General features: G+C 34.4%; 1 protein-coding gene across 3 annotated transcripts; it reads left to right on the top strand.

The window, feature by feature from the left end:
• Positions 1-957: 957 nt before the first annotated feature.
• Gasp (Chitin binding Peritrophin-A domain-containing protein Gasp) lies at positions 958-26,228 on the top strand. Of its 3 annotated transcripts, XM_074174430.1 has the most exons (5): positions 958-1,117; positions 16,763-16,972; positions 17,835-18,023; positions 20,502-20,712; positions 23,977-24,441. In XM_074174430.1, exons 1-5 carry the CDS (start codon positions 1,069-1,071, stop codon positions 24,137-24,139), a joined length of 822 nt encoding a protein of 273 aa, XP_074030531.1. In that variant the 5' UTR covers positions 958-1,068; the 3' UTR covers positions 24,140-24,441. The 3 variants fall into 3 exon arrangements, with proteins under 3 accessions (XP_074030531.1, XP_074030530.1, XP_074030528.1); XM_074174429.1 differs by lacking the exons at positions 958-1,117; positions 23,977-24,441 and adding an exon at positions 25,673-26,228 and having other exon boundaries at positions 16,711-16,972; XM_074174427.1 differs by lacking the exon at positions 958-1,117 and having other exon boundaries at positions 16,711-16,972; positions 20,511-20,712.
• The last annotated feature ends 1,184 nt before the right edge of the window (positions 26,229-27,412 follow it).

Genomic DNA, 27,412 nt, shown 5'->3' on the forward strand with positions numbered 1-27,412 from the left:
CAGTCCTCTTACTGTGAGGTCTTCTACATTGATACTTATTGCTCTACTAAAGAGCTTCTAGATTATCCATTCTCCAACTACCAGGGGTACATTCCTGTAGTGTAGTTGCTGGGTAATTGTTGGAAAGGTTGTTTTATCAAACTCTCTCTGGCAAGCTGGCGCCGAAGAAATATCTGCCGATGACCAGGAAAAATCTACGCTTGACAGTAGGATTTCTGACTGGCCTCTGTCAACTGAGGAAACACCTCCATAATACGGGGCGAGTGGAGACACCTCTATGCAGGATGTGTGCATAGAGGTGTCCACGCAACGACAATATTGTCGCTGCACCTTCCAAAACCTTCGCGGAGGCCACCGTGAGACACCTCGAGGTTGCCAAAGAGAGTGTGTGTTCGGCGATTCTTGGCCTACACCTGCCGATATAAAGGAGATGTTTCCCAGTGACCTGTCCACCTTCCTGGAAAGGACAGGATGGACGATGACCTAGGAGGACAACTCCTCGGAAGGATGTACAATGGGTCACATGTGGTAGAGCTGTAGGCTTACACTCACCCTCCCTAGTCTACAGATACACAACCTTGGAACCTGAGTAAAATGCTAAAATGAAGTCCTTGAGCAAGCAAAGACAAGTATATTGTGGACAGACAGTCAAATATCGGATATTTGGTATTTCCTATCGGTCAGTCGTTGATGCACAATATAAAAAGTTTTGAAGACATTGAATATAGATCCCTAGAATATACCCTAGTTGATGGTAACGTTGATGATTACTGAAGATTTTTGAGAAACCTGGGAAGGCATAAAGTCAAAACAGCCCACTAAGTCAAAGTTTAGTTTGTTTTCAAGCTGTTGGAACAATTTGCTGCGATTCACCGAATTCAAGCGCAACCTCAACATATTCGGTACCGAATCCCGAAAGCCAACCACTGCACGTCAGCGAAAAGAACACGCTGTATACTAATGATGCCCGACCATGATGGCAGTCAGCAGTGGGACCGATGGCTATAAAGCAAAGACAACCTCCCGCAAAGAACTAGTGGTTCGTACGTTCAATTTCAGTGCACAGACATGAAGAGCTTCGCGAGTTTGTTGGTGCTGAGTGCACTCACCATTTCTGGTATGTAGACGGTGCATTTTTCAAGGAGGCTGATGGATTACAATGTGATGCGGTATAGTGGTTGGATGGTTTTACGGTCAATTGCGGGTTTCACATCAGAAGTGATAGATTACGAATTTAGTGCATGATTAGGTTTTTTATTCCATTTTCTCGCTGGAGAGATAGTTTTATAAAGTTTTATAAAGAACGGATAGGAATTCCCTTTGATTAAATTGTCGAAATTCCTTATTTTGTTCACTAAATTTGCTGGGATATTCAATATTAGTATTTTCTCTTCCTGTTTTGTTTTTCAAAAACTTTGATTTTATTTATTCGTTTTAACTAAAGAGGTTGAACTAAAAATTGGATTGGATAACTTTCACATACCGAAAATTCATTCAAAAATTTGAATGCATTTAAATAAATGTCTTGAATCATTCAATATTAGTGAAATTTTCAAAATTTTATACATCCGAGAACCTTGCGAAAATCTCTTGTACCGGAAAAAATGAGAAGTGTGTAATCAACTTGAGAGAATAGGATCCTAGTTTCTTATCAATTTTTTGCCAACCCTTTACTTTTTCTCGATCATCTCTGGGGCAGAATGAATTTCCAATTTTTAATTATAACCTCGTTCACCCTTCTCTATCGTGCAGGAGCAAATTCTTTTTGAAAAAATTGAAAAACATCTCCCCTTCAATTTCAAGAAAAAAATTTCACGTCTCCTCAATTACTGAAAATAACACAATGATCTTTCTCGTCTTGCTTGAAAAAAATATGAAATAGTTACTACTTTGAGAGCACTTTAAATATGGAGAAAAAAACGAAAAATTTAATAGTATCCAATAACTTGAGAACTGAAATAAAATATAGAAAAGCTAGGAATCGATAGTTCAATAAATCCTAAAAAATGTTCTTATCGAGAAATGATTGAATCTTTTCTTTCAAATATTTTAAAAACAACACCGCGACTTTATGAGACATAAACTGTGTTTTTTTATCTTAAAAAAATTCTAGGGAATAACTTCTGAGAAAAACATACAATTGATTCGGACCATTTTATCCGAGATAACAGAGCAGCGGTAATTTTCACATTATTTCTGTCCAATTACAGTTCTGAACTTATTTTTTATACACAATCGACTTGTGATACACTGTTTGGAGCCTTTGATATAGTAATGAATATTACTGGAGTTTTTTCTCAACATCAAACCGTTATTTTAACACTTTGCCACGTGTTTCGATCACCAAGTGATCATCTTCAAGAGGTAGATTAAACTTTTGATCTTCCTCTTGAAAATGATCACTTGGTGATCGAAACACGTCTCAATGTGTTGAAATATCGGTTTGGTCCAGTGATATTCATATACAATCGAGTTGAAATAACTATCTTTTCTACATTCACATCATTGATATCCAATAATGTTTCTGTATTCACATCATTGCGCCTCCCAATGAGGTGAATATAAAACATGTTCAGTTTACATAACACGAATCACCTGAATTGAGAGATGTATATTTCCAAAGGAGATGAATTTTTGGGAAAGAAACGTTTATACTTTCTACTTCACCTTGATACAAAAAAATGTGGGAGTCTTCCAAAGAAAGGATATCCGATGTTTCGGAATGCTTCTTCATCACCAATCTGGTAACATTACAAAATAAAACACTAAGTACGCCTATTTGATTCAATCCCAGACATAGGATTATTGTTCGAAGTCAAAACGGTATTTTTCAAGAAGAGATGAATTGTTGGCAGAGAAAAGTGTTGGCTTTCTATTTCCCATTTTCATGCAAAAAAAACGTGGGAATCTTCCGAAGAAAGGGAAGAAGCAATTCAAGTTCAAAATAAAATATTCACAAAGATGTATAGATCGTGCAAAAAAGTAGCTTCGAAACGCGAACTGGAAGAAAAAACCCTCCGAAAACAACTACCTTCATATTAACATTACACGAAATAAAATATACTTTTAAAACGATTACTTTTTTATGAACATTGAGTTATACAAAAATTACTTTTTCCTTTTCAGTTTAAATTCCAAATATTCATTATGGAATTGAAGCACATATCATTCACAGGATTGTTACACAATCTATACTTATAAATGCGAAAATCACTGTTTCTACGTACTGGTAAGTCCTTGGTATATAGGTGCTTCTTAGGTCTTAGAAGCGCACTGAGAAATGATTTTCAAATATTACAACTGGGGCTGCCCTGTGGGGGTAAAAGGGGCGCGTTTACATATGAAAATTACCTTTTCATCACTGTTCATCAGAGACCCTATTTTCGGAGGCTAAAATTTTGTATGTAGGTTCGTTTCATGTATTAGGTGTGCAAAAAGAAAGGATTTTTAAATATTCCAAATGTATGACATTACAAGATGGAGCATTTTTATTCTGAAACTAATTGCCTTCTTTATTTCTTAGAAAGATTCCTGCATTTTTTGTATATAGATGGAGAAGTAGAAAGCCAAAACCTTTCTGTCAACAAATCAGCTATTTCAAATCTTCTAAAATCTTCAACTTCTACATACGACGAACTTCGATTACACTGATACATTTTCTAGATAGATTTTTTTTCGAAAAGTCCAGAGAATATTTCAAATGACGAACGACAACCCTCAGGAGTCGAAACTTTTGCAAGCTAAGGACTAACGGGATCTTACCTTTTAACGTGTGATTCCTAACAAGGGTTGAACGATATCAAGTGAAAATCGAACGTTCAGCCTGGGGCTTGAACCATCGACTCACACAACGGCCGATTGACTGAGTGAACAAAGCACCCACGTCGAACCGACCGGCTACCGACCGACCAATATGAATGTGAATAGCAGAACATTTTCAGGCCGAATATTCCTTCACCACAACACTATAAAACTAAGTTGCAAATGCATCAAATACCATCATTTATTTTTTTCAAATATTTATCGAATCTCTAGGTTAGTTTAATGAATATCCATGAAGCGAATAACTTCAACAAATTGATTCTACTCGTACATATCTTGAGAAAGAGCGAATATGACGAATACTTCTTCAACTGATCAAAATTCCACTGTTGATTATAGAAAGTACCGGCAAATATAACCTTGTGAGCACGTTGCGTAGATGTTTGTTAGAATAATTCATTCCTGTAACCGGATTTCTAGTATCATAACGCATATTTTCTATTTATAATAGTATTTACTGAATGAATTACTTTGTTCGTTCCAAATGCATGTTTGAACTTCCATTGTCGATTTTTGGAAACAAATAATCCTACACACAAAATCCTACACATATGTATAAAGAAAAAAAATAAATTTTTTGGAAGCCGTGGAAATTGACAAATCAATTAAAAAAATCTGATATATACCCCTAAACGAGCAACTCGATTTATGTAGTTCAACAAAACCAGTGTTGAATTTTAAAGTTGGCACCCTGGTTCCTGTAACTACCTGTCCTTCTATTTTACCTAAACACTCCATACATAACCGAGTTTTCAAATTTCATTTCAGTTCTATACTTGATAATGGGGTTAAACCCGAAATCGGTCCTATAAATAAAATTAACTACTGTTAATTAGACAAAAGTATTTTATTCATTTCAGTAAAGTGATCATGAATTACCACAAAATGAGCTAGTCATCAATCACATCAACAATCAACATCTTGCAGATGTTTTACAGATGCAGAAATATGTATTCAATTTCGAATTTGACAATAATATAATAGTAATAATAATAACATTCATTTTCCAGTAAAAACATTTTCAAGTTTCATTTGAAAATATGGATTCTATCAATCTCTCTAAAAGAAAGAGGTAACTTGTTAAACATTTTCAATCACAAATAAAAAAGGAATTTGGCAGTTTAGTTGTATTTATAGGGTTTAAAGTGAAAGTTATTGCGATTTCTGGTGTCGATAATATGATAGGAGCTAAGTTGTCCAAACTTTAATTGATTAATGTAAATATAAAGGCACATTTCTAATACGAATACATCCTATAACTAACGAATAAAGAAACATTTTCCATAATTGTATCAATTCAAGTTTGTTTATTTAACATACATATATCTATTTGTGTGCGTTTGAAAAATGCATTGATGATGTATGAGGTTATACAAAAAAAATTAGATTAATTTGAGATGTATTGGCTCATAAATTAGTATCATTCTCAGTGCTACAGTTGTAGCATAACGAATTTGTTATTTTCATTTCAAACTCTACAACTTCAAAATCAATCAATGCCTCTGAAATCCCATCGAAGCAAATTTATTTTCAACTTTGAAATTGAAAACTGGTATGAAAAAACACTTTCTATTACACATTCCCAGACATTTCGACCCTGAATTATAATGAAGAAATGGATTGTACGGTTCTTTGGAGGAGTGACCTCTAACACTAGGAAATGCCAATTCTATTATTCAACAAAAAACCTACCGACCTTCAACACTGGATAGAATTCAACGAGTTAAGATCTTTTTCATTCATAGATGAAAAATGAATAGCGGTTTTCAAGCAATTATAATAAATTGAATCCAGAACTTGATGTGTTTGGTATAATGGAGTGTTTAGTCCAAGAGAAATGAGACACGTTGCGTACAAGGTCTGTTCCTATAATAAAGTGAATTTTCATTTGTCTCCAAAAATATTCATTTATTTATCAATTTCTATGTTATTTCCTTCAGAGTAGTCCCCATCAGATATGAATCACTTGTGTCAGCGTTTTTTCCAATCCTCTAAGCAGTTCTGATTGGCACTTCTTGGTATGTCCTTGAGCTCTCCCAGCAATTCGGTCCTTTCATGGGTCTTCTCATTCTTGGAAAAGGAAAAAAGTCGCAGGGAGTTAAATCCGGTGAATACGGTGGCTAAGGTATGATTAGGGTGTTCTTTTTGTCCAAAAAATTACGAACAAGTAATGACGACTGAGCAGGTTCATTATCGTAATGCAAAAGCCATGAATCGTTTTTCCACAATACCAGACGTGTTCTTTGTATTGCTTCTCACAAACTGCTACTGCGGCAGACATTATCAAAAGGGATGCGACAACGGCCGAAGTGATCTACCTTGCTGCTATACGCGAACTGAAAATGGTCCTGATGCGTTTATACTCATAACGGGACTAGGTGTCGGACAGCCTACTTGCTCATGTACCTGGTTAGTCCGAACGTTCTTCAATTATTGGAAGAATCTTCAGGTTTTGAAGAGCCGGTATCCATCTCTAATTTGGGTTCAAGTTCTCTTCCTTATATACTTGTGATGCACTGTTTTGAACCTTCGGTGGAGTTTTATCCCAACATCAAACCGTTATTCCAACACCTCGACACGTGTTTCCATCACCAAGTGATCATCTTCGAAAGAAAGATTAAACTGGATGTACAGTTTAATCTTTAACAGTTCATCCAATCTTTGAACAGTTCAATCTTCCTCTTAAAGATGATCAATTGGTAATCGAAACAAGTGTCGAAGTGTTCTGTATCTGTAGAGTAAGGAGGATAAGTGTAGACCCACATCCTTCCGAGGAGTTGTCCTCCTAGGTCATCGTCCAACCTGTCCTTTCCAGGAAGGTGGGCAGATCACTAGGAGATGTCTCCTTTATATTGGCAGGTGTAGGCCAAGACTCACCGAACACACACTCTCTTTGGCAACTTGAGGTGTCTCACGGTGGCCTCCGCGAAGGTTTTGGAAGGTGCAGCGACAATATTGTCGTTGCGCGGCTTCTTCAACCTTCTTGGGGTTCCCTCCATGGAGGTGCACAAGTGAGGGAACTTTCCTGCAGGGGCAGCTGGTTCCTTGCCTTCATTCAAGGCGGAACTCTTGGCGTCCGCCGCAGGAATTGCCCTTGCTGCGGCGCTTTCGCTCTTACACCTTAGCTTGGATAGGTGTCGACGGTTTGGTGTTGGAATGAAACTCCAGTAATAATCTCTTTCTCACGGTTGAAATTATTGTTATGGTCTCTCCGAATAGCTTCGGATAATACCTTCTGGTTTTATCACAAACTTGCGTGCGTCAGAAGGCAATGTCATGGCTGTCCTCTGAGAGAACGTGTTCTATAACTACTTTTACATTCTATCAATTTAGTTTTGAGGATTCTTTTCGTGGTTCTGATGTAGAATCAACCACAACTACATGGTATTCGGTATACTCCTGGGGTACTTAATGGATCTCCGGGGTCTTTCGCTGGGCTTGAAAATGGCCCAAACCTCATCGGTACGTCACACCGCTATGTTCGCTCCAGTGTCACCGTGGAGTGTGTCTGTATGGTTAGTAACGCTCGGCTGATCTTGGCCTCGTTATATCCGTTACCAAGAAACGGATTCTTTACATGACTCTCCTCCTATAGCTCTTCTGGTTCGCAGATACGTCTTGCCCTCTCTACGAGACTCTTAATAACTCATCTTTTCTGTCGCGGATGATGATTGAAGTACTATATCGGTCCGTATGGGTTGGTTTCCTGTATACTTCATGCCTCCGTCTACCACTGTTCCGGATTTTCACTAAGACTTCCAGAAAAGTTATTCTCCCTTCTTCTTCTTTTTCCATTATGGCAGTTGCTCTTCCCCATGACTCCAAAATCCTAAGGTGGTTTGGAGTAACGGGGAAGTCATCTAACCTTCCGATTTTCATTGTATTTAGCCCTTTATTATACTGACGATACTCCTACCAGTTTTAGTTATATTCACTCTTCCATCTGGGTTTGTATTTTAACTTTATCCTGACTCATACTATTCTACACCATCCTTTTCCCACTTGGAACCCTTGGAACTTGTTACTTTTCTCCAAATCTTTGGATAACACTGCAGCCGCATGGACTCATTGCCTTTTCCTTTCCACCATTTTATTTTAAGTATTCTCCAGAAAGACTTTGTCCAAAGAATAACCCTGCAATTATTCTGAGTCGAACCCTGCTATGTTGAAGTAGTTAATCAGGTTTTTCTCAAATGGTCAATTTAAGGTGTATCCCAGTATTCATTAAGCTATTGATCTTACTGGACCATTTCCTGATCTGGATTAGTATATACCAAAAATTTTGGTATCTCCAAAGCCGGTTCAAAGCCCATATATGAAGTTGATGATCTTTGTCTAGCACACTCATCAGCTTTTTTATCGCCTGTTATTCTTAGATATGCCACACAGTATGAAGTCATTATATTCCCGCCCGCCATTTTCTTCAGTTCCTGTGGCATTATACCACAATAATAATAACAATATATCAAACTTTTTCGATACATTCTTAAAATGCATAGCCTTCGTGATATCTTAAGATTATCGGATTACCAATCAGTACTTAATAAATAAGGAATATATAATTATAGTTTTAAGTGATATACGAAAAATAAATCAGCCTTTAGGTCTCTTCCTTTATTACCTACTTTACAAACCGAATGCTGTATTTTCCATATCTGTTGTTTATAAGTTGAGAAATGAAAAATTTGTTTGTGAGTACCAATGGAACTACCAATTTTAGTTGAGCAATATATTTGAGAAGTTATAATCACAAGAGTCAACCCTATAGTTTTCTGATATTTTTCATTCACTGGAGTTGCTAGAAACATATATTTCACAAGCCAAAAGACGTTAAGATTATTAATAGGTATCAATAGTTAAAAGGTCCAGTAAAATCAAAATTTACAATTTTAGTTTGCAAAATATGTGAAAAATGATGAATAGGACTCTATTACATAGTTTTCCAACATTTTTCATTTACTGAAAGTGGAAGAAAAAATGTGTCAATGGATATGAATCAAGATGAAATGAAAATTCATCATTACTATAATAATTTTTGAGTCGAAACGAAAACGTCATTGCTATCAATAACAAGAAGTGTTGATAGTAAACACATTACGTTATTAGGTACCGTACAGGTACAGGTAGGTGTAATGTTCGGTTTACCGGCCGTAAATGAGTAAGTTGATTTACTGGACAGTATGAAATAAAATGAACGTATTATATAATAGAAATTTCAGTTTCACAACTGACGAGCCTTTGAGTAATTAAAAAAAATGACATCGTAATGAAATCATAAAATCACTTACAGAAACTTGCCACATTGGCTAATCGTTTCCAGTTATTATCCAATATTGTGTAGGTTTCAAAAAGAATAAATGAATGAATAAATGACGATGAACAATACAAAACGAGTTGCATAACGATTAAACAGGCCATTACACAATGAATGAGTGGGTAATGAAGATGCGACGGTAATTTATAAACTTGGGCAATAATGCAGTCGTCTCATTTGATAACAATCAAAATCATTACCTGTCGTAGTTGTTTAATCTCCAATCGTTACCGATTTCACCGATGGGGTTTAAAATCCGTGACGGTGCAGTTATGTAATAGTCTGGGAGCCGAAGATGCAACGATTCTAGTTTTTTTCGCACCCCCAACAAAATAATCATCGATATCAATGAAACTATTCATGAGTAACTGGAAAAAGGGATATTTTCCAAAAAAGTGAGTCTCTCTCCTTTGAAAAACATTCCTTTCAGGAAAGTGAATCCGATAACATTTTTTCTTTCTCAATTTACATATCCAACATTCAAATGGAAATTTGAACAGATCCTATGTTATTTTCCATTCTATTTCTTATGAATATTTCTTGAATTTTTTAACCTTCGAATAGACATTAAGAAGAGAGGCATATACTAGAATATGAGAGAGCTAATGAGTGGACTGTATTTTGATTTATAATGACAACAAATTTCTAACACAAGATAACGGACCAGCCACTGACCAAATTTGTAGTATGTTTTCTGCAAGTTTTCTCTGGTAACTACAAGGTCCAGTGTGCAAGGTCATATGGACATTTGGAAGATATTTGAGAAAAATTATTTATTTGGGATCTTCATTCATCAATAGAAGAACTCAAAACGATGATTTTTCAAACTTTTGACATTTCGTCTGTTTGACTTTCGTTTGTGTGTCGTGATTTTTAACTTCAATCATTATTCAAATCAACTTGAAGAATTACTTCAAACATTTATAGGCAATTATATGACAATCTTTTGCTGTTGAGAGAATCTGGAAAAGCCAAAACACTGAAGTTATCGCAAACGAAGTCGCAGAATACGTCAAATCAAGTATGATTTTATTCACTTTGGATACGTTCTTTAAAAGAAAAAACTATAGGTGAAATCTAAAAGTTAGATTAGACGATACAAAAAGGGGCTGTGAAGAAAATGATAGAAAAAGATAGAAGAACGATGAAACTCTAAACAAATGTTTGAATTATCATGAAATAAAAATGCTTTAAGTAATTTTAAGAACTAATAAAAATCAAATTATGAAAAACTAATCAATATTTTTTCATAATCATAATTGTGAAGAAAAAACTGGCGAGAGAAAATTTTAAATTATGTTTCACAACTGTTCAATTATTTGTTTCCACAATCCATCTGGAAAAATTTCATCTCTTTGTTTTTTCATAATATTCATGTAATAATAGCATCGTCTATATTGTTACCAAAAATTTATTACAAATTTTCATGTACCTGCTATTGCTAAAATTGAAAATAATGAGGGTATAGTGAAAAAGTGATATTAGCTTACCAGAATTTTGCTTTTCACTCAACCCGCCATCTTTGTCATTTTTTTATTTACCAACTCATTTTAACATTTCTCCCTACATTTTTCACTCTGTGGTTCCTTGTCTTATTTTATACCTCATGATTTCTTTCAGAATTTCGATATCCGAATACTTTGGTTGTTTAATTTTTTTCGAAAAAAAAAAACAACATTCAAACCATACATTTCTCAATTACTATTCAAATTATGAGATAATATATTACTTTGACACCAAATACACAGCTACATAAATATGAAATACTTGTAAAATTATATCACAAATTACATCATTAAACTTTCACAGTACACCGAGCAGGTGGACATGTTTAAGAAAACAGAAATTATATAATGATTTATTATAATTCACACAGTCGATAAACAAATATTTGTAAACCACTTTCGATTTTGTAACATTCATTTCTCTTCATTCATTCAATATTTGATAAACTACACGCGGTTTCTTAATAACATGTCCATCGTCACAAAAACGTCATATGAAAAAATATCGTGAAAGTCTCAACTTTTAAACTACAGGGTGCTAAACTTTTAAGAAAAAATATTTTTCATGATAACGTTGGTATAATCCTCTGCAGAAAGAAATTAAAATATCAAAAACAACAGCTGACCTGAAAAACATGCAAGTGTATCATCTATGTTTTTGAGGCCATCAAGTTTAACTGAATTTGTAAAATACTAGAGCCAAAGAAAGCTTCTGGGTATGAAGATATAGCACGATGGGTATGATGATAATAGCATAAATATTGCAAAATCAGTCAAGACGGAAATCTCACCTATTTTAATATTCGCTTTCTCAAAATCTTTCAAATCGAAACTGCTGAAAATGATATTTGTAAGAATGAAAAAAAAAGATCCTCACAATATCAGCTTTTTCATAATTTTAGAACGATTGATGAATGAAAGATTACCCGATTGATTTGAAAACAATAATATTTTATATGGTTTGTGTGAAGCATTTAATGCCCTACATCATGATATATCGATCTCAAAACTTAACAATTTAGATATCAGAGGGGATATCCTCAATCGGTTAGTAAATTATATAAATGATGGACAACAATATGACTCCATAAAAAATGGGTTACCGCAAGGATATATTCTTGGTCCGCTTGTTTTTGAATTTACATAAACTCATCAATGAATTCAGGTCTGGAGGAATCAGTCAAATCATTTGCTGATGATACAACTATATTCTCTTCGTTTAACTTCAACAAAATTCAAGATGATATAAAACAGACACGAAAACAAATTCAAGCTGGCTACAAGAACAAAAAGTAACTCTGAATTTTCAAAACCTCAGTATATGAATATTTCTTAAAGATTATTGAGCAGTTGTACCAATCCTATAATTATTGATAACAATTCAATAAGTTATACCAATTCTTTTAGATTCTTAAGATGAGAACGTGATAAAAATTAATCGTGGACTAATTGCATTCATTCGAAAAGAAGTAGCACCTCTACTTGGTATACATTCTATTTAATTGTATTATCATATTTCTATTTGGGAAGCATCCTATAAATCCACAATAAGACCTTCGAAATATTTACGAAATGAAACTATGAGACGTTCTTCACCAGACACAAAATATATCGGCGGAACTTTTGACGAATTGAAAGAAACAACAAGGATGGCTTGCATAGTTTTAACTCCATAAAAATGCTTGGAAGTTATTTTGACATTTATCTTTTCCCGTTTGTTACTTGATATATTGCATGTTCTTCCGTTCTAGACCCAAAAAATATTGGTCCTACTTTTTTAAGGTAGCTCTCACCGGCAATTGTATAGTTATACAGTGACGCTGAGAAAAACTTCGGAAAACACATGTAGTAACTGAATTTTTCATCACAGTGGCTACAAAAATCGATGAAAAACTGAAACAGTATTTTAATATTCAATCTGAATAGTTTTATATTGGACTATTTGCTCATATTGATTATTTAACTTGTGTCTTCTTACTTAATATTTCATTATTTTATTGAATTTTATCATAAGCTTTCAGTCCTCATTTATAAATATTCAATGTTTCTTGGGATAAACAATATCTACTGAAATTTTATGGCCCCTGAAATACGTGATATTGAGAAATTGTACGATTCGCATAAAAAAACAGACCGATACATGTAGCGGCACAAATAGGTTTAATTGACCATTTAGATTTCGATTGCGTAGTACAAAAACTAGTAAGTAGTACAGAAGTATTTACATTTACTCGTACATTTTATGTAGTTCTGACATAAGTTTGCTGTAAACGGAATATACACTTCAATGCTTCTTCTGAAAATTGAGAAATACTGATTTGGAATTCCACAAAACATCCTTCTTCTTTGTTCCCAACTTGTACTGACACAGTCAAAATGCTTGATCACCTTTCGATGTAACCAAGGCCAGGTAAAAAAACGAAAGTGAAATCTTCGGCTAACCTGTTATTGCCTTCCGAATCAACAGACGATGCGTTACGACATACACAACATTCTGAAAGTTGGAACCAGATTTCGAGGTGAAAAGTGAATTCAAAGGGTGTTCTAGATATGGGTCCTTCACCCGTGCGTAGAGACCATGCAAATACCATTGAGAGTTGCCAAGCCCAGGCTGGGTTTGTTTGCGGCGTTCTTGGATTGTTGGTAATGATACGATGAAATGTTGTTGAAAAGTCGACACAATGAACAGAAGTCGTTTTTGTGGAGGAAATCGGAGTTTTCATCGACCTTGTTGGGGATTTTCACCTTCCACAGTCTGAAAAACTGAAATTTGAAACGGAGAACGTCATACTGGTGTAAAAAGGTAAACTTTTCTGGTCACCCCGATGAGTTACTGCGTGAGTTCAAGGTATTTTACACGATAAAATAAAAGGAGCTAAATATTGTATAGATACTTTCTGAGGCCAAACGTTTCTTGCAGTTTTCCTTCGATTCGTTTTGTTTTTGAACTTTATTTCGATTCTGAAGACGAAGGCAGATTTTGGTTTCCGAAACGTTATGGTAAGTATCTGTACAATTTCTCAAATCTTTTTTATAGGCAAAATTATCAAATACAAGTTGCTGCTGTATAGTACATTTTCTTTTGTGTGAAAAATACGAATTCACGCCGTAAATAATGGGGTGAACTAAAAACTTTCTACACCTATATAAAGCTTTTCATTACAATTTTTTTCATGTCGAGGAAGGTGGAAAATCTCCAAAAAAATTGGTTATAAAAGCACTTCAACGTTCAAAATAATGGTTATTATAATATAGTAATCGTAAAACTATTTAGACATATTTATCGCAAAAATAAACAATCTCGCGACATGTATTCAAGTGGTCTTACAAACGCATGCGACTGGAATGATTCAAATTGCATTGGTTTTGTTTTGCGTATTAGTGAATCACTTTGAAGGTTAAAGTCGTTTTGTGTTGTATTCAGGTAGACAGATACCCACCTATTTCAAAATGAAGGTCATTGTTATTAATTACAAGCTGATATGACACTATGACAGATATGCTCTGCTGCCTGTCGCGTCGCTAGTATATTATAAATCTCAGAACCTATTATTTATGATTATTCCGTCAAAAAGGTTATATTTGGTATTACACAATGCTATAAAATCTGCTGCAGACGGCCTACCTTTAGATTACGAAAGCGTTATTGTAAAAATATATTAATTTCTTTATATTTATACGGTTGGAGTTGAAGCTCTAAGGGAATTTTGCGCTGAAGCTGAAATAGAACATCACCAAATGCTCGGCTACAGGAAATCTTGCTGGCTTGCGCTGATGCCTGCTTTGGAGAGACTTTTGAAAATGTACCAGCCGATACAGAATTATTTTTTGAGCATTGGAAAATGTTCCAAATCAATAAAAGACTTTTTTGAAGATCCTACATCTGAATTATGGCTTTGTTTTTTACACGCTCAGTCACGAAGTTTTCACCAAGCTGTTTAGAAGATTGATGGTCAAACTGTATCGGCAATTGACGCTGCAAAAGAAAGCAATCAACTCATTCAGAATTTGATTCAGAAATAAACCAATCAGTTTCTTCCATTTACTGTTCGTAATTTAATCATAAAACTGAAAGATTATATTTATGAGGATTTTGTGAAAAGAACAGCTACAGAATTTTATAAAACAAATCGTGAATATTTGGAAGAATGGACTAACTTTCTCACTAGAGAAATTGAGATATTTTATTGGACAGATTTAAGAAAAGTACCTGCGTGGGAAGATGTACAAAAAGCATTGGATGTATTGATTGAAAAGGGATATATTGGCAGTACTAAAGATACAGAAGTATTTGACGAATTTTCATTAATTGTAAAGTACGCGTCACTTCACAAAAAATTACAGACTGGAATCATTTAAAAGGTCACACAGAAACTCGTTGGGTCGCACCAACAATCTGCGACATGAATTTTTTTTTTATTTTAATTGAATATATTTTATGTCTACCTGGTATGAATGCTCCAGTAGACAGAATATTTCCTTTAATAAATAAATTGTGGACGTCTGAAGAAAATCACTTGCAGGTTTCAGTTCTGAAGGCGATGTTGATAACGAAGATCAATATAAACAAAACGTGCCAACAATTTCACTCTTATTTAAAATCATCACCATCTTTATTGAAGCAAATTTGTTCCTTCGAAAAATATAAATACAACTAAAAATATAATATGTTGCGTATAATTCAATAATTACTGTCACATTAACCACTGTCCTAATCTGGAAGGACAGGTTATTTTCATCGCCATTAGATGAAAATAAACTGAACTTCGCCTTTTAGTTTCCTGTGATAAAAAATTTTGTATTAAACTGTTAATTACCTTATATTGGAAATAATAAAGACGAATTATTATTATTATTATTGAAAGGTGTTTTAATGAGTCCATACAGTATGGAGTATGGTCCCAACTGTATGGCCATACATACATAGGTACCTATGTTATATATGATATGTACATCTTCCACACTAAGTTCATATCACTGTGGTGGGCTGTCTACTCAGACAAATTTTGCTGCCCACTTCACCCGAAATGTTTGTAAATGTCCCTTATTTCCATGAAACTGAAAAAAGTAATTGCTGTACATGAGTCGTCGTAGATAATAGATAATATTGTTGACTTATGAAAAATAGAGCAAGTTTGAATAAGGTAGTGAAAAGTGGGTGAAATGAAAAGCAGGTTTTGGAATTAATTATAAAAAATGGAACATTAGCAGAAATCCATAACAGAATAACATATCACAAATGCATAAAAATGTATGTAATTTATTGTTCAATAAACTGCGTAAAATGAAGAAGTATCTAAGATAATTGAATGGAACTGGACGATACTTGATGAAAATCCATATTAAAACTAATTAATACAGTTTATTGTATGATTTTCACTTAAAGTTAGAATCATACAATAAACTATCTATTCTCACCTTTAGGACTGAACACTGTTTCAAGACTTTTTTGTACCAATCAAGCGCCAAAAAATTCTTGATTTCTACCAGGGTTGAAAAATCGTGTTAGATCAAGTTATGAGTGGTTCGAAAATTATGGAAAACTTTTAAACCCTTGTAATACAGCGCTTGAAGGGCTAGATCATGTTCCATATAACTAGATATTTTAAATGATTCCAAAAATAATATTTGACGCCTCTGATAGAGGATTGTTCTCAGTGATTTTGATGCATATTGATCGTTGCCCTGCCCTGAAACCGGCGCTGATAAAGATCATCAAAAGAAAAATGCAATTTTTCATTATGAGGCGCAACTTATCGATCCTACAAATTTAAAGTTAATTGCTTTCTTCAACAAAAGGTATACCTACCTGAAAGATTTTCTTCACATGATTTAAAAACCACCAACCATTATTTCCCAATTATTGTTATGATAATCAGATCCTCTCTGTTTAAAGTATAGGATACTATTCAAAACATGAAGAAATAATCAAATAATCAGAGAGAAATGCGTTTAACAAACATGTATATTAAAAGTCGCAGTTACGATTATTGGAAACGTATATACCGAATTGTAGCTGAAAGACAAAGTGTAACACAGTTCTTTGATTTCTTCTTTACTTTGAGTCAAAAAATATCTCGAAACATGTTCAAAAACCTAATTTGCATTGTTTTCATTTCAGCACATGGACAGGAAAATTTCAAATGTCCGGACGATTTCGGTTTCTACCCCCACCACATATCCTGTGACAAATACTGGAAATGTGACAACAATGTTGCGGAACTGAAAACTTGCGGTAACGGATTAGCTTTTGATGCCAGCGATCCAAAATTCTTGACTGAAAACTGTGATTACATCCACAACGTCGACTGCGGTGACAGGTCTCAACTTGGTAAGTTTTCTTTATCATCCAAACAAACATAGTGAATCACAGTAGAGAAGAGTGGATCCTCCATGAGAAGGAAATATCAAGAGCAGATAGTTATTGTTTCACAGATGGATCAAAAACACCTTCAGGCTCTGGTAAAGGTAATTTCAGTTGCAGACCCAGGACAGAGATATCAACCTGCCTACAGACCTATGCGACTGTATTCCAAGCCGAAATCTGTGCTATTGAATTGTGTGCGGATAGATTGCTAGAATCCAACCTCACACACAAGTCAATAAAAAATTTCCCGGGAACCAAGCGGCGTTGGAAGCTCTTGGTTCCTACCGAGCAACGTCTAAATTGGTATCAAATTGCCAAAACGACTCTACTCAATAGAAAGACTTAACGAATTGCCTCTGGTCTGGGTTCCCGGTCACACTGGCCTGGAATGAGGCTGCTGACTCCCTTGCAAAGGAAGGTGCTGCAAGAAGCTTCATCGGACCAGAACCTCTGTCATTGGCATCACTTTAGGTTTTGCCAAACAAACACTGAACACCTGGATAGCAAGAAGATGTAAAGACTTTTGGCAAAATCTTTCGGGATTGGCTCACTCCAAAGAGTTCATTCACCTTTTGAAACCAGTTGTTGAACTTCAGTAGGGATGAACTGCGATGTCTAACAGGCCTCCTTACAGGTTACTGTCGTCTGAATCATCATATGCAGATATTCGGATTGTCGGAAGACATTGTGTGTCGCCTCTGTTCGAAAAATGATGAAACAGCGGAGCTATTGAATATTTATGAAAATATTGATCTCCATAACTTGTGACCAGGATAACACAACTGAATTGTTATGTAAAATTAAATGTACATTTCTTTTATTTCAGAACCTCCAATCAGTTCACCCCACTGTGAGCGTTTGTACGGTATTTTTGCTGACGAAGCGAAATGTGACGTCTTCTGGAATTGCTGGAACGGAGAATCTTCCAGATACCAGTGTTCTCCTGGTCTTGCCTACGATCGTGAAGCTCGTGTCTGTATGTGGGCTGACCAAGTGCCAGAATGTAAAAGCGAAGGTATTCTATTGATCATTAAGAAAATTTAGAGCCGCCATAAATTTCACTTTTATATAGCTTGGTTTGGAAATTGTGTGTTCATCAATAGTTAGTAGTTTGGCGAATACTTTTTGAATATTTGCTCACTAACTGCTTCATTTGAAGTCTCCAGCTTCAAGGTCACTTTTTGATAAATTGCTCAGATATTTGGTGACAGTTTTCCGTCATATTTTAGTTCTAACTGTTAGTGCTTCAACGAACTAACTTCAAACTCATCATCAACATCATTCATCACAGTCTCATTATGACTTGTCGACCACGAAATTCAGTTTTAAACTGAGAACCAAAAAAGAACCGATATTGTCTCCTGAAAATCTCAATTCGTGAATAATCAGTTGTAATCTACGATGATTAGTTTTCGACTAAGTATAAAGTATCAATCAATGAACCTGAAGAACCTGTCAAAATTAATGTTACATGACTCTCTAAAGGAGCGCAAAATTTAATAATTGAGGTTTGTGTCTGGACAGTGTTATCAAAACTTTTCAGGATAGAAAATGAGCCGTGTTTGAGTCAGTTCAAACTCAGAAAATTTCATTGTTGATGGAAATAACGTAAGCAATAAATTTTGGTTTAAATTGATAGGGTGCTCAAAATATGAAGCCAGAACCTTCTCATTCACTACCAGGCTATTATAAATTCATTATCACTCTATGTGATATTTCTATTATTGAGTATTGGATAATTTCAACGATACCAGTTTTCAAATTATCTAAATTGTTTCATAACAAAAAACTAATATTCGTTCTGAAATATTCGTTACCAATCAAGCCATCAAGAGCCATCAAGAAAATGAACATACACATATAGCCTAAAAAAATTGGCTAATATCACAAATCAATTCAAGATGCCATAAAAAGCTGAGATCAATGCCCTTATTTCAGATTTTACGACCTTGTTAGGCATTCCATTGTTCCACGCCACCTAAACATTGATTATTTGAAAAATTTTATCAGAAAATGACAACAATTTGATTTCAAAATGATTTTTTTTAATAACGGATCAAATCATCTGTTAACTAAGTATTTACTGCTGAATACTTTTATTAAAGATTATCCTGTTGGCTTCACCTGATTCGGACATGTTTAAAAGTGGTTTGTCCATTTCGATTTCTTTCAATTAAAAGGGATTTCACAACATCATTTCTTTAGTAACGCGGTGCAATCAGAACCAAACAAACGTGACTTTGGGGATGCCCGCTCTTCAACAATTAAATGTACCGACATTTTTTCCTGACTAACATATATTATCCATTGACATTATATGATGGTTCTTTGGACACTTGCAATTCCTTTTCTTCTTCTTTGTTACTGATCCTTTCTGAAGCTTGTCTTCGTCAATCAGATATTCTGGCGAATGAAACTTACAGAAATGCAATTTATTTAGTTTCAATAAGGTAAACTGACTCATCTAAACTTCAATAAATCGATGTCAAATCAGAAAAATTTTCAAGCAATTACTCTGTGGTACCTAATTGCTTGAAAATGCCTATTGTGTAGGGCATAAAGCTTTTAATCATCACCAAGTGAATTTCTACTACTTGGAAAACTGCTGATGCATTCAATAATTTTGAAACATTCGAAACATCCCAACTTCTGAAGTAATAATGTGTGATAAACTTTATTGAATGTCGGAGCAATTAATATATCCTTTTGGCCAATAAGAAAATTAGTATTTGTGAACTTGTTTTCAAAAATAGATGTTTTTGGTCTGTTGGAACGTTTAAATTATACTAATCTTTCAAGATAATCTGAGATGTTTCTGAGTAAGTTGTGGCAAGTTCATTCTTCTATAATTCATTACATTATTTCTCTCCCTAGATTTAGGATTCGGTCTGATAAAATAAGTTGATCATAACACACGACATTGGTTATAATGCCTCCACTATTGTAACATTAAACATTTTTTCAAGAGATAATTATAAACTACTCAAAATGAATATAGAGACATGTCCTTATACTGGGTTGATGGAAACAAACACGAGTTTTAAATTTCTCATGAAAACTTTTTTGCAATGATATTAAATACCATGTTTTTTCATATAAAAAATGAACTAGCACTGCTGGGTTTCAGTCACGTGACATTCACACTGAATCAAATTATGATACCTATAGGTCATAGGTATATCAGTTTTTCTCTAATATCCAGAGACCTTCTGTTTGTATTGACTTTCAATATTTTTATCTATGAAAGAAATACTGCGAATGGAGCTTCAATATAACTTACCATTCCTAAGCTAAGAAAAAATTACATGGTAATCATTAACATTCAAAATGACAGGAAACAAATCACTCGACTGCAAACACTCAATAAATAATTGGCAAAACAATTGGCTATTTGCAAAGTGAACCAAATTATACGAAAATTTCCCAACCAATTGGCATTTGGACAACGACAGACGGACCCCCCCATCCTTAACCATCACTTGTTTATTTACAGAAGTTGCAGGAGGTTTTTCGTGTCCCGCTGCCGGAGAAATTAGCACAGTCGGTTCTTTCTCCCGACATGCCCATCCAGAAGACTGCAGGAAGTACTATATCTGTCTAGAAGGCCAAGCTAGAGAATATGGTTGCCCCATCGGCACCGTTTTCAAAATCGGTGACGGTGACGGTACCGGTAACTGTGAAGATCCTGAAGATGTACCTGGATGGTAAGTTTATTCGAAGCAGTTGGGAAAATGTACCACCAAAGTTTTCAAGCTTTCGAGCATGAATAATCATTTTTCTGCTGTCAGTTTTTAAATCAAAACAATTTCTCAAAGATGAATAACTATAACTCGTCTCAGAAGTTCATCAACCTACCTACCATCAAGTTTTTCATAAATATATTCATTATTTGATGACATGTTTTGAGATCTCAAGATCAAGATTATTCGTGTATATAATGTTTTTTTTCTTGTTCTTCTACACATAACTTTCAAATAACATTTTCCATTAATTATTTCCACGTGCATCTTGTAATATAACACCTCTGTCTAAAGTTTCATTTGAAAAAGGTATCACAAAGAGAAAATAGTTGTGAATGCTCGCGACTGGTATTTTTCAAATGAAATTTCTCTTTTCAATCTACTTCTTGGGTTCTTTTGAAATTAAACTACCTCTACGTAGGGCATGTTTGTATTCATTAATACAATTCTCATGGAATAGAGTTAATCACTAGCATGCTATGTTCTTGTTGATAAATAGAATTGTTTGCGTAGTTATATACTACTACGTTTCTGGATTATCTACAAGTTACAAATGACCTTGGGTCATTTTTAAGTCACATTAATGGCATATTATTCGGTGAAATTGCATTTGTTCAGTTACATTCTCCTTTATTTCAAAAGAGTTTTGAGATATCATCTTGGTATTAAATGATGAAATACCTTCTTATCCCCGTTAGATACCCAGTTGATGGAACTCTTCTTATTGCATCGTACTGCTACTTCTTGACATCTCGGACCCTTCCACTTCCTGGACTTCACTCTCTTCATTTACAGAATGACTTCATTTACTGCGTATTTTACGTAACCTTATCCAATTCGAGCCTTGGAATACAAAAACTTTTTGCACATGATGGGTTTTCTAGAGAGCAGTTCCTTGATGTCAAAGCCTTAGGCCTGTAGCAAACCGTAGCTTGGAATTCGCCAAGGAATTGTTTTTCAATTTCGGTGGCAAACCGCTTCGGTGGCAATTATTATTACCATTTTTCGAAGGTGAAACCTCAGTGAATAGTGAAGGTGAAACCTGTTTTTTTTCAATCATATGAGTCGTTCAGTTTTGTTCAGTCCACAGCTTCCTGAAAAAGTAAAAACAGTGGTTACCTACTGCCAGAAGTAGTAACCAACTACCTCTCCGAACGGTAAACTTCCATACAGTATTGGCTCCCATTATAAATTGTTTTAACGGCAGCAATAGTATGTTCCGCTTGGTTATAGTTTTCAGTGGAAATAGTATAACTGAATATAGGGAAAGTTGATGAAAGCTGACGAAGCTGTTAACTTGTACTATCACCACTATTATCCCAAGGTCGCATTGAACACTGCTAGTGTTTTTTGAAGTCAAGCAATCACGTTCAATAATGAATGTCACTATGTCACGTAATCTATCGCTGATCCTTCTCTAGTCCACCAAATTCCACCGAATGTTTGACTCTGGTAATTCTCAGAATCCTACTGCACACCGAAAATTAAATACTCATCTACAAGCATATAGGTACTAGAAGAATAAAATGGCTACCAGTACTGGCTACTATACTATTTACCGCCAATGATCAGTTGCAGGGAAATGAATATTGAATCTGTACTTATCCAGGACATCAGCTTCCACTGTTTGCAATTGCCTTATACTCTAGCATCCACTTCAAAGTTATTCACTACTCTCGCTCAAACTCAAGTCAGCTTACACTCGTAAGCTGACTTGAGCAGTTATATGTTATTGTACTTTGGGTTTTTCTTTCGAAGTACTCTCTCGGGTGGTAACTTTAGGGAGTTTGGAGAGTTTCAATCTCATCCTTGTGAGGACCACGTGGAATAATCGGTTTTCTATACCAATGTAATTCAATGTAACTGTGTCTGGAACAATCTAACTATTTGACGACTCTTAATAACCAATTTAGAGTTCATCTGGAATTCTTACACATTAGCTGTCTAGTGAATACTAACCTCATTGAATTCACATTAGAGCAGTTTATACAACTGCTAATTGAACCATGATTCTTGCCGGTGTATTCATAAGTTTCCACAACAGATCCATGAATATTAGGCTTTGGCCATTTCTATTTATTGTTGATAGGAAACCTTTGGAAATGAAATCATCGTAACCCAATGCTAAGTAGTCCTGTGGCTCTATCGAGTTACCAAAATCTTTGGTATGGGACCAGATCTGAAAATGATTTTATAAAAAATATAAAATATACTGGAAAAATATACCCAGCGATGAACTCGAAGGAAACTTAATGAAGCGACCATCCAAAAAGAGTACTGAAGAACTGCTTCGATCAGTTCAGAATAATTACAGGGCTACTCACTAGATTGAAAGGTCACCTGAACAAAATAGGAATGTATAGTGGAGACTCTAACTGCAGGCAAGGCCACAAATCCACAGAGACAGCTCATCATGTTGCAGTAGCAAAAAAATTATCTGGCCACACGTGTCTTCTGGAAAAAACAACAGTCGATTTCATTTCTCAGACTTCAGGATCTGAATCCACTTTGTTTTTATATCGTTCATGAATAATGACTTTGATAAGCAGCCCAACATTTTCATAGTGGTAACTCTTGTCTTTTTGGAGTTTTTGCAGCAGGAAGTAATTTGTTTGTTGCTGTTATGCGACATTGCCAAGGACGAATGTCACTCCTCTCGGCTACTTTCTAAATTTATATATGTTCTTAGAAGATAGTGTTTGTATCAAACACAAACAATTTGAAATAAATCCGCCAAAGTTTTTTGGAAAGTTTCAGAAACTCTAGTGTTTTTTTTTTGAAAAATCTAAATTCGTAACAATATTAGCTATTTGACATTATGTAAATATCATGTAGGTAAGTTTATTTTGTGCACAAATTTTCATATTCTTCAATAAGTACTGGTTTTTCTGCTGTTTGAGTGTAATCTAATTTTCTACTAATCTATTATAAAATTAACAATTAATTTTTTTTCTAATTAACAATATTTAAATATTTCCAACTCCTCAAGTAGCTTCAGCTGTTGAATCAAGAATTGATGCAACTAGAGAATCAACAGAGAAAAAATTCATTCTGAAATTCATAAATATTATTTATTTATTTTTTCATCTAATAACAATGTGCCAGTTTCGAAACGTGTAATGAATATAAATAAAATAATGATAATGAACTATTCAAAAGAGGTGAATCTGATTATTTCATGTATTGAAAATCTCAATTACCGTTCTAAACTGAAATCCTCCTCCACAGCGAGGACTATTATGGAGACTTGGACTTGAAGAGCATCCGCAAGAGCGAACTTTTGGCCGGCCTCAATAGCAGCGGGTCTTCCAGGGCCGCACCCGCCCCCAAAAATCAAAAACCCAGGCCCGCTCCAGTATCGCGTAATTCTCCAGAGCCGTCGGCTAACTAGATTCATTTAAATTTCGTAGAAGATCGTAATGTACGAAATTTCCGACGTTTCGTTGAATTCTCGTTTTCCCTTCAGACGGTCGACGAGACGATTTCCGCTCTCATCCCCATTTTACTTATTTAATACTTAGCGATTATTGTAGCGAATTCGGAATTTGTTTCGTCGATTGTCTGAAAGAGGGAATCGAACAATGTAAAAAATGAAGAACAAAGTTTTTGGAAAACTGTTCTCTGTTCGTTTCGTAAACGGTACAAAAATTACTTTCTATTTTATAAATATTGAATAAAAACGTTTTCATAAAATGGTTTCTTTTTAATATCACCTGTCCTAACCTCTCTGTAACACTTGAAATTAGTTTCATTCATAACTTTATGTTTCACCTTTCTAACGGTAAGAATTTCTTCTAATTGGTTCATTCTCAGGTAGTGGTTTGGTGTAAATGATTTACTAAGTTGCTGAAAAATTTGAAATCTCCATTTCAAATTTGTAAATTTAGTGTTAAATTTGAAATTTGTCAGTAGGAATATTTCGTTGATTAAACAAGTATGATCAATGGAAAATTGTAAATTATTTTTAGAAGACAGCTATAGTTTCTGTGTTTTATTAAAAATATCCATTTAAGTGTTGAATCGATGATTTGATATTTTTTGTTATTCTCAACATTTTATGAAGGAAACCTTTGATATAAAAAATGCATTTCTATAGCTCTCAAGTATTAGTATTATCAGGAAACTAATTATTTAAAGCCATGATGTATTTATATCAATCATATACCTATATATCTGATAGGTAGGCATTTACTAAGGTACCTATTTTTCACCCTCCTGGCAAATTGTTAATGAATATCAAATTGAAATGGGATATTTCTAGGAAAGATTAGTTTTTGGTGAAAGAAGATTTTAGCTTTCTACTTCCCCATAAACAAAAAAATTGTGAAAAACTTCCAAAGAAAGGAACAGTCCAATTTCGAAATGAACTCCTCACAAAGAAGTATCTTACATATAAAAACTATGTAGTTAAATGTTTATATGAAAGTACTTGTTCAAGATGACTGAAAGTTACTTCTTTGCATGATCCATACATCTTTGTAGAGAGTTCGCTTCAAATTTACTTCCTTTCTTTGTGAGTTTCCCACATTTTTTGTATGAAGAAGTAGAAAGCCAAAACCTTCCCTTTTCAAAAACTAATATATTTTGAAAATATACCTCCTATCCCTTTCAATTTAATACAATTTCTTCATTTATTTGGAAATATTTCTCACTGGCAACTTTCAAGTTTAACACAAGGTAAATAAACATATATAGTAAGTGAAATTACATATTTCCTAATCTATGGTGGTCCGAAAAATCCTTTCACTCAATTCATTTTATATATACTTATATATTCGATAGATTTGTTGTTCAACCATGATTACAAAAAACTTATTTTTTGTGAATTCTTCTTTTTAATTCTTCCAAGGATAATTTTATTGAGAAAACAATAATGAACAAAATTCATATTTCTTAGAAAAACCTTCATTGTTTATTTTTTCAGCGAGGATTATTACAAAGATGTTGATCTAAAGATGCTCAAGAAGCTGGGATACTAAGACACGAAAAAAAATCCTTGATTTAAAGGAAACATAACATCAACCATTGGGAAAATACCTAGTTTGAAAATGTTTTTTTTTAATTTTGAAAGTCCTTCATCGCCATTCGCCAAGATTATTTATTATATGTCGTTATTCACGAATCTTGAAATGTTATAATCTTTTAGTAGTTCAATTTGTATCGTTTTTCAGCTTTTCAGTTATTTAACGAATAGGTACTTTGATTTTCACTGGTGGTGAAATTTTCAAACAATAGAATATCCAAGGAAACTGTCAAGGATTATTTTAAAATTGTGCTAGGTACTTACTAAAATATGGTTTATTGCATTGTTAAATCAATAGAAAAATGCATGTCAGCTGATTCGACAAAATGGGAAATGCACCATTGAAAGCTCTATTTTGTTTATATTGAACGTTTTTGAATATAGGATTATGTTGTTTTTATTTTTTAAGTTATTCTGTTCAGTGATATAAAAAATATAAAAAAAGTTTTGTTTTCAATAGCCTATAGGTACCTACCCATATATTGAACGTTTTTGAATATAGGATTATGTTGTTTTTATTTCTTAAGTTATTCTGTTCAGTGATATAAAAAATATAAAAACAGTGTTGTTTTCAATAGCCTATAGGTACCTACCCATATATATTCTCAATATAGCAACTATGAAATATTCGTAATAATATCTCAAAGTCAAGGTATTTGACTTCTATGTTTTCCTTTGGTAATGAGTTGGTGATATCATTCTCAGAATGATCTTCACCCAGGTCATTCAAAGAATGATAACCACTCCCCAGAAAAGTGAAAAAATGATTACGAAAAATAAACGAGTATCCCAACAGAAACCCCCTTTATGAAGCTAAGCTTACAAATCGAGCACCAAATGAGAAATCTCTTGCTGCAGTGTTTACTGCAAATATTGCCTTTTTTCTTCTCTGAAATCTTAACATTATCCGTCTTACTATAAAACAGTCAAGAAAATTCAGATAGCTCCCATTCCTTGGCTTTATGTCTATCACCCTCTAAGATTACTATACACTCAATTCAATTGTTACTGTCATATTTTAGTTTGCCCAAACTCCGAACTAGTCTTTGAAATAACTAATTTGGAACTACTCGACGTATTTTTATTCAAGACGAGAATATTTCAGTATACACGTTTTCGCATTATATGCAAACGCCGATGAGAGGACTATACGCAATGTGGTTGATAAATTTTAGTCCACTGATTCAGTAAATGACCGACCAACACCCGTACGTCTTCAAAACGCAAGATCTGACTGAAACATCGCTGCTGTATATGAGAGTGTGCAGGAGATTCCGAGGTAGTCGATTTCTCGTCGCCCACAAAAACATGGCCTTTTGCAGACCGAAACTTGGCGAATTTTGCGTGGTAACTTGGGCCTGCACCCGTACAAAATTCGACTGACCCAGGAACTGAAGGTAAATGGCCATAGAAAACGACGTGTATTATTCGCTGAATGGGCTGAGGGCATGGTCATCTCACGTGGATGAGGTGATATTAAATGGCCACCAAGATCGTTCGATTTGACCCTGTTAGATTTTTTTTGTGGAGTTTTCATAAGTCGCAGGTATGTATGCGAATGAGTCACACCAGCGGTCTTAAAGCCAACATAACTTATGACATCGGTCAAATTCAATATGATTTATGCGTCAAAGTAATGGG

Source organism: Leptinotarsa decemlineata, unplaced genomic scaffold (assembly GCF_025532065.1).
Source record: "Leptinotarsa decemlineata unplaced genomic scaffold, Ldec_3_MD MMD2_tig00000576_RagTag_RagTag, whole genome shotgun sequence".
Classification (NCBI taxonomy): domain Eukaryota; kingdom Metazoa; phylum Arthropoda; class Insecta; order Coleoptera; family Chrysomelidae; genus Leptinotarsa; species Leptinotarsa decemlineata.

Bases quoted from the DNA above. Each gene is read 5' to 3' on its own strand.
- Gasp (XM_074174430.1), top strand. From the start codon at position 1,069: ATGAAGAGCTTCGCGAGTTTGTTGGTGCTGAGTGCACTCACCATTTCT. The intron at 1,118-16,762 runs GTATGTAGACGG...TTTTCATTTCAG, and splicing joins GAGTGCACTCACCATTTCTG to CACATGGACAGGAAAATTTC. The intron at 16,973-17,834 runs GTAAGTTTTCTT...CTTTTATTTCAG, and splicing joins CGGTGACAGGTCTCAACTTG to AACCTCCAATCAGTTCACCC.